The 7,468-nt window shown below is 56.6% G+C and overlaps 2 protein-coding genes across 3 annotated transcripts in view; one reads left to right on the forward strand and one right to left on the reverse strand.

The window, feature by feature from the left end:
- CAMTA1 (calmodulin binding transcription activator 1) overlaps positions 1 to 7,468 on the reverse strand; it is a 288,481-nt gene that overhangs the window by 274,318 nt on the left and 6,695 nt on the right. The gene's annotated exons all lie outside the window — the stretch shown is intronic.
- On the forward strand, positions 67 to 6,024 carry NOL9 (nucleolar protein 9). Of its 2 annotated transcripts, XM_061450349.1 has the most exons (12): positions 67 to 295; positions 374 to 599; positions 737 to 864; positions 944 to 1,082; positions 1,537 to 1,633; positions 2,128 to 2,225; positions 2,874 to 3,035; positions 3,230 to 3,518; positions 4,185 to 4,296; positions 4,538 to 4,715; positions 5,261 to 5,394; positions 5,719 to 6,024. In XM_061450349.1, the coding sequence occupies exons 1-12, from the start codon at positions 101 to 103 to the stop codon at positions 5,845 to 5,847; spliced, it is 1,887 nt and encodes a 628-aa protein (XP_061306333.1). In that variant the 5' UTR covers positions 67 to 100; the 3' UTR covers positions 5,848 to 6,024. The 2 variants fall into 2 exon arrangements, 1 of the variants encoding a protein (XP_061306333.1); XR_009742847.1 differs by lacking the exon at positions 5,719 to 6,024 and having other exon boundaries at positions 3,230 to 3,511.

Raw genomic sequence — 7,468 nt, forward strand, 5'->3', positions numbered from 1 at the left:
GCGGTGCTGGGCGCCGGGCGGCGCTTCTTAACGGGGCAGGCGGAGCCAGGCCGGGAACGGGGGGGCGGCCCCGGAGGAGGCGGAGGGAGCGGCCGCGGCCATGTCCGCACGGCGGAGCACGCAGGCCCGCAGAGCCCGCCGGGCCGCGACCCGCGGCAGGAGCCGGGTGGAGGCGGCCTGGAGGGAGTTCGCCGCCTCCTTCGCCCGCGCCGGTATGGTGCCGCCGGCCGAGCCGGGCTTAGCGGCCGTGGAGGCGGCCGAGGGCTCCGCTGTCCTGCTCCTGGCACCGCGGCAGGTGAGCGGGCACCGGGACTGCGGCCCCGCGGTGCGGTGCGGTCCGGTCCCGCCGCATCCCCATGGTCTCCCTCCGCAGGCGCTGACCTTCACCGGGAAGTGCCGCCTGCGCTGCCTGTACGGCGCCGTCCGCCTCCTGGGCTTCGCCGTGGGCTCGCACCAGCCGGCGCTGCCGGTCTTCTCCCCGGCCACCCACTGCTCGCTCACCCTGGAGGCGCTGCCCGCCGAGCGCCCGCCCGCCGCCGACCTCCGCCAGCTGCGGGCCCTGGCCCGCGGTGCCATGCGGGCTCACCGCGTCCGCCGCCGTGAGTGCGGGCCGCCATTTCGCCGGGCGGTGCGGGGCGGCCGCCATTTCGCGTGCGGCGCGGTGCGGGGCGGCCGCCATTTCGTGCGGGGCGGCCGCCATTTCGCGGGCTGAGCGCGGCGCTGTGCCCCGTTGCAGAGGCGCGGGTGAAGGCGATGGCGCGGTTCTGCCCCGAGGGCGCCGTGGTGCTGCTGGAGCACCTGGACACGCCGGTGACGCGGTTCCTGCTGAGCCACCCGCCTCTGTCCCGGCTCTTTGAGCCTCAGGTGAGGCCCGTCCGTGCCCGGCAGCACCGGGACAAGCCGCTTGCGCACGGGGCACGGAGTGTCTTCCCCTCTCCCGTAGAAAAAGGAAGAATCCATCTTCACGTCCGAGGATGCGGTTCTGGCGTCCGTTGGCATCGTGAAGTGCAGCCCCGAGCGCGGGCTGCTGGTGTCCGAGAGCATGGGGCTGGCGCTGGAGGAGCTGATCCAGGCGTGCTGCGGTGAGGGGAGGGCATCGAGGCTCTTGGGGAGCGTGTCCCGTGGTAGGCAGGGGTTGAGGGTGATGGCTTCCTGCTGCGCAGTGGGAGGCTCGAGGCTGTGCATCCCCTCCACGGGGTTGTGCCTCTCCTTGACATCGGCAGCTCACCCATGTAAGGGCGCTTCCCGGCCACTCATTTTGTTCTGTAGGCAGCAAACGCATCCCTTTACCCAGTGACACCTAAAGTACCATGAGCAGCTGGGGTTTGTAGGGGCTGGGTTGTAGCGCCAGGGCTGGCTTCTCCCTTCAGCAGCCTCTTCACACTGGTACGCTTGACGTGCTCCCCATGTCACTGCAGCGCATCACGCAGCAGAGTCTGTAGGTTTTGGGGGGCTTCTCTTAATGACACTGCGGGGAAGGCAGCCACGGGGGTAACCGGCAGCAGCGGTGTGTCTCACAGCGTGCTTGTTTTTCAGAGGAAGATGAAGGAGTTCCTGTGGTTCTGGTGTGTGGCCCAAAAAACACTGGGAAATCGACGTTTAACAGATACCTGATTAACCTGCTGCTGAATCGGTGAGTCTCTGCGCGTGTGAAAATGCCCTGTGTGGGGCGTAGGAGGGATACTGCTGCGTGGTTGTGGGGTATGTGAGCTAACTGGACACCAAGCAGTTAGGGTTCAGTAGGAAAGGGGCAGTTTTATCACTGAGAAACAGGCATGAAGTTATAATCTGGGGGTATCTAAAGGTCCTTGGCAGAGCAAGGTGTAGAAGCTGCTTCTCCTGCCCTCTGCATGCTTAAAGCTTACGAAGTTTCTCATCAAACGGCTGGTCTCAGCTAACATGGGAGAGGGGGGACACTGGGTACAACCATCTCTGATTATTGCTGTAGCTGCCTCCCTTAAAGCTGGCTGGGTTTGGGGCTATTGTAGTGCGATACCGAGCCGTAAGCGAGCCCTTTGCGTTCTTAGTGGATAAAGGGAGGGAGGCAGTGGTGGTTTGATGGTGTTCAATAACTTAACCGTGGTGATCAGGTTGTGGATGCTAACGTGTGGGCTTCCCTCCCGGCAGCCTTCCCTCGGTTGAATACATGGAATGTGACATAGGTCAGACGGAGTTCACGCCGCCGGGATGCGTGTCGCTGAGCAACGTGACGGAGCCAGTTCTTGGTAAGCGTTCTGCTGTTCTCTGCACTTTCCAGAAAGCTGTTGCGTGGCCACAAGTGTTTTCTGAGCAGAGCCCGTGCTTTAGGGGAAGTTGCTGCCTCTGTCCCAGGCTGCCTGTACAAGATAAACCAAAGGCTGTGCAAGTTGTCTTGCTCGGGGCAGCTAAGCTCGAGGTGAAAGTCTCACTGAGTACCATGGGGCTGTTCTCCCTGCTTGTTTTTCCTGTTTGAAAGGGAGAAGAACTTTGTTTAGGAGGTGGTAGAAGAGGCTGCGGCATGGCAAAGTGGGTTTGCAGCCTTTCCCATTCAAAATGTCTCTTTGGGCAAACATTTCCCAGGTGTTAGGATCCATAAATAAAACTAGCTTGTGGGATACAAAACGGATCCATGTAGATGAGGGGTGTGAAAACACCCCTAGAGCCAGAGGAATCACTGGTGTTTGTGGTCTGGTGCATTTGGGTCCCAAATGTGACCAGGATGCGGTCTGCTTTTTGGGTGGTTTGTCAACTATCAAGAAGCTGCCCAAGCAGGGCTGTTTGCATGTGCAAAGAGGACAGATTTATTTTGGAAGGGATTGTGTAGGTGCTACAGGGATGGGAGTTTCTGATTTGACTTGTGGGAACTACTAGAGGTTTGCTGCTTGCCTTTCCAGGTCCACCATTCATCCACCAACAGACCCCACGCAAGATGGTGTATTATGGGCAGACCAGTTGTGAGCAGGACACGGAGAGGTACCTCGATGTGGTGAAGTACGTGTTCAGCTCCTACAAGAAGGAAGTGCCTTTAGTCATCAACACCATGGGCTGGGTGAAAGGTAACCAGGATAAATGTGCTCGCCAGAAGTGGTGCAGAGGAAGGTGATGGTCACAGTGCTACATTAGCATGCTTTCTGTAGAGTGTGGAACCAGGAAGTACAGCTTCCCCCTTGGAGCTAGCGCTGCTCTTCCATGGCAGTGTTGTGACGTGTTTATGTGGCAGCAGCAGTTGTGTTTTCTCTGCTCCCTAAAGGTGAGGGGTTGCTGCTTCTGATTGATCTCATCCGGCTGGTGTCACCCAGTCACATTGTGCAGATGGATGTGTACGACTGGAAGGCCATGGCTCCGCTCACCCCGGAGTACGTTCACCTCACTCCTGGCCTCTACACCAAGGGCAAGCAGCAGGCCAAGTGCAAGCAGCTGGCTGCGGATGGAGGGGAGAGCTGGAAGCCCTCGGAAGGGGAGGGAGATGCCTCGGCTCCCGAGTACAAGTTGCTCTACGTCCATCCGGAATTCCCTCGAGCAGGGGTTGCAGGTGAAGCGTAAGTAGAAAGTTTGGTGCTGGGTGGTGGTGGGCATTGGGCTGAAGAGAACCTGAAGGGCTTTGGTCCGTTAGGTTGGTCAGAGCTCACTGGTTTGCTCACTGGGGGTTATGTTAGGCGTTTCCACTTGGACTCATTGAATGTGATGTCGTTTCCACTTCTAATTGGGAGGGTCCTTAGCCATGTTTTACAGACCTACGTGATGATAGCTTTATTTTGTGATTTCTCTGATGCTTTGAACAGCTCTGAAATGTTTCTTTTCCTGAGCCTTGGGTCTCTGTTGCCAGTTTCAAGGGCCTTTTTTGACTCTGCCTTCTCTAATGAGCTGTTTGAACAAAGGCATTACTGGGTGCCCAGCTGACTGAGTAAAAGGTGTGTGGGCATCAGTGCTGTCGAAGGAAGCCATTACCTAATAACAGACTTTGTTTAAAGGAAAACAAACCACCTCCTCTGCTAATTAATGCTTCCTTAAAGCTGAAACAATGCCTTAAACCCTGTGATTTCGTAGAGGTAATGAAAGCATAGCTCTGTGTTTGCTTCAGCAGTAGAAGCTTTAGGAGCTGCACTGTGTGAAACAGCAGCCAGCAGTGCATGGCTGCCTGGGGGATGCAGTGGGAACTGTGGTGTGAAGCTGCCTTGCCTTGACGTGCTGTGGTGCTTCTCCAGGCGAGTGCACAGCGGCATCCTGCGGGACATGTCCATGCTGGGCTACCTGGGCCAGCTGCAGGCCCCGGACATCGGTGCCGTGCTTCCGCTGCACAGCCTTGTGCCATATCAGGTACCCGGGTGGCTTTGAAGGGCTCGGGGGTGGTGCGTGGGGGTACCTGGCAGTTCTTGTGCTGCACGTTTTCTGTGTGCTCCGTTGTTGGTGTGTGCCACAGAGGGAACTCCTGGAGGAGGGGGCTGGGAGCTCCCAGGGTTTGTGTGCTTGCCACCGTCTTATCTCGGAACTGAGTTAAATTGATGCTGAGACATTGAGACGATGGCTGGGTTTTCCTTCTTCTTTTTAACCCACTCAGGTACCTTTCAGTGCCGTTGCCCTCAGGGTTATTCACACCGACGTTGCTCCTACCAACATCATGTATGCTGTGAACGCCAGCTGGGTCGGGCTCTGCAGGATACCAGATGAGATCAGATGCCAAACTGACGGGCCAGTGCTGCTGACACAGACACCAGTCTGTGACTGCCTTGGCTTCGGTGAGCCAGCATGGGAAACCCTGGCCTGGGTGCGTGCCTGTTGTGGTGGTGTGAGTTAGAGCCAGCCAGGAGCTCAGCAACACACAGGTGGGATGGGGAGGAGTGAGAAGATGTAAAAGCCAGGGGTTGAGATAAGAACAGTAACTAAAGTAGGATATAATACTACTAATAACGATCATGATAAGGGAAATGAGAGAGTGTAAAATTAAAAGAGAAAAGGAAAACCAATAAACACAAGTGATGCACAATACAGTTGCTCAGCACCTGTTGAGTGATACCCCGCCTGACCCAAGCAGTGATCAGTCCCTTCTACGTGACTCCCAAATGTTCTTTATCAGGGTAAGTGCTACTGAGCAACAACTGCACCAGCAGTGTGTTCTCAGCTAAAACCAAAGCACAGCGCTGCACCAGCTACTGGGAAGAAAATTAAGCCAAAACTGGGGCATGTTTTGACAGCTCGGTTGGGGTGATGGAGCTGCCTGTGTTTTCACAAGCAACTGAACAAGAGGGATGAGGTAAGAGAATAATGCATGGGTTCTCCTCAGGAATTGTCCGAGGGGTGGACATGGAGAAGAAGCTGTACCACATCCTGACGCCGGTGCCTCCGGAGAGCCTGAGACTAGTGAATTGTCTGCTCGTTGGCAGTATTGCTGTTCCCAGCTGCGTTCTTGTGGGCCAGGTAGGGGCTGCACGGGAAGAGGGAGAAGTGGCTGAGCGCTGGCTGGCAGGTTTCCTGACATGTCTGGGCATCAGCAGATGGTTATCTCTATAGGAAACTGTCCTTAAGGCATAGAAACGAGGGAGAGGAGAGCGTTCCTCTCGTGTTTCAGATACCAGAGCAGGGTTTATTTGGTGACAGCTTGTTGCTTTCACACCAGCCAGCTCTGTCAGTCTATACAGAGGACGGTGTGTCCATTCCAGAACGAGAACGTTAAGATTCGAGGATCCTGTTAAAGATTTGAGTTCTTAAATTGTTTCTGGTGTTGTTTTCCCCTCTTCCCAGCAAGGAGTCGAGGGAGAGATCCCCTATGTCACATCTGATTATAACTACAGCATCCTAGGCTCTGGAAAGCTGAAAAAGAAGAAGCATTTCAAGAGGAGGGAGTATGCGTTCGAGTGTGATTATGCCTAGAGCTTCCTGTGCTCGGACTGCGGGATTCATTCTGCTCTGTGTGGAGCCCGGAGCAGTCACAGAAGTGCTGGGTGCCACCGAGCTCTGGCTGTGGATGCACAGCATGTCTGGTTTTGATAATGTTTTATATTTTCCATTTGTATTTTGGTGTTTTGTAATAAATATCTATTTAAACATAGGTCTGGTTTGAATTCCTGCTGCAGCCTGTGCCGGCCAAGGGGCCGTAGTGGCTGTCGGAAGCGCTGCAGATCTCCGGCTGCAGCCCAGCCTCGTTCAGCTCTGGTGTCAGGAGGAATCCATGGGGCCAGGAGTGTAACCCCAGGCTGTGTGTGTGGTTTGGGCAGAGCTTGTGCTCATGCTCATCCTGCCCCTGCAGCACTGCTGGGTGTTTGGGAAGGAAGGAGTGGATGGGAAAACCCTCTCTCCTTGAGTGGAGCCGCTGGAGGGAGTCAGCCGCTTGCTGCCGGGCTGTGGCCGTGGCCCTGCTTTATTCTGCCTCACACCAGCCCCGGCTGCAAGCCCTGCTGCTGCAGTTGCAGCTCAGGCCCTCCAGCACAGGTCTGGGGAGAGCTTGGGCTCTGGCTCTGATGTGTTCCCCAGCTCTGCCCAAATGGGTTTTGCCTATGGGAAGAGGCTGAAAGGAGCAAGAGGAGCTGGTTCCCCCTGGGGTGTTTGGTCTCGCCTGACTCTTGACCCGTGCTGTGCCCCACTGAAACTCTCTTGAGTTCCATTCGTGCATTTTACTCTTCATTTTACCCTTTTCCAGTGCTCTGTTGGGCAGTGATGTGCTCCTGAGCGACCTGAGGCTGGTGGCTGCCTCCCCTGTGGAGGAAGAAGGGATGCACTGTGCTTGGGCTGAGTATTTGCTGCTACCGGCTGCTACTGGTGTGAGTGATCCCCAAAATGCCTTTATCTGGATTTTGAGGACATTCCATAGCACTCCTGGTACCTGTAAATGGACAAATGAAGGGGGTGACCAGCGGGGAGAGGGCAGAGCTGCCTGGGCTCTGCACTGTTGCTGCCTTTCAAAGAGTTAAAGCTTTAACTTAATCTAGGCCTAATTATCCCCATCTGGCTGGGTCTGGCGGTGAAGGAAGGACTTGGCTGGCAACCTGACCAGCGCCTAAAACAAATACAGGGGCCGCTGTGCAGGAAGATCCCCGGCGAGGCGGGAGCTGGAGTCGCGGGTGGAAAAGGCACCAGGAGAGGTGAGGTGGGCGGGAGGTGACGGGGAAATGCTCAGTGCCAAAACCCTCCTGGGCTGAGTATCCCCCAGCACCCTCCTATGAGGGTGATGGACCCTGCACTGCCTGGACTGGGGTCCCCCCTTGGAGCTGGGGGGCAATTGAGGAACCCCCATGTGCTTGTGCCAAGCCTCCAGGGTCCAGTTCTGGACCTTTCCAGGGAAGGAAACGCACTGGTGGCTCCCATATGCAGGCACAGGGGACCAGGCTGGCTGCTGGCCCTCACAATGGCTCTGCCCTGAGGGGGAGAGGGCCAACGGGATGGGGTGTCCAGGGGCTTTGGAACTGCAGCATCCCACTTAGTGTCTGGCCACGTTACCTGTCAAAGGGCACTTAGAGCATCCAAGAAGCCGCTGTCAGCGCTGATGACTTGGGGC

The sequence above is a fragment of the Pezoporus flaviventris genome, unplaced genomic scaffold, assembly GCF_033815535.1.
Source record: "Pezoporus flaviventris isolate CSIRO_AGI_PZ_B2104156 unplaced genomic scaffold, CSIRO_AGI_Pfla_v1 ptg000009l, whole genome shotgun sequence".
NCBI lineage: Eukaryota > Metazoa > Chordata > Aves > Psittaciformes > Psittacidae > Pezoporus > Pezoporus flaviventris.

Bases quoted from the DNA above. Each gene is read 5' to 3' on its own strand.
- NOL9 (XM_061450349.1), top strand. From the start codon at position 101: ATGTCCGCACGGCGGAGCACGCAGGCCCGCAGAGCCCGCCGGGCCGCG. The intron at 296-373 runs GTGAGCGGGCAC...CTCCCTCCGCAG, and splicing joins TGCTCCTGGCACCGCGGCAG to GCGCTGACCTTCACCGGGAA. The intron at 4,297-4,537 runs GTACCCGGGTGG...TAACCCACTCAG, and splicing joins ACAGCCTTGTGCCATATCAG to GTACCTTTCAGTGCCGTTGC.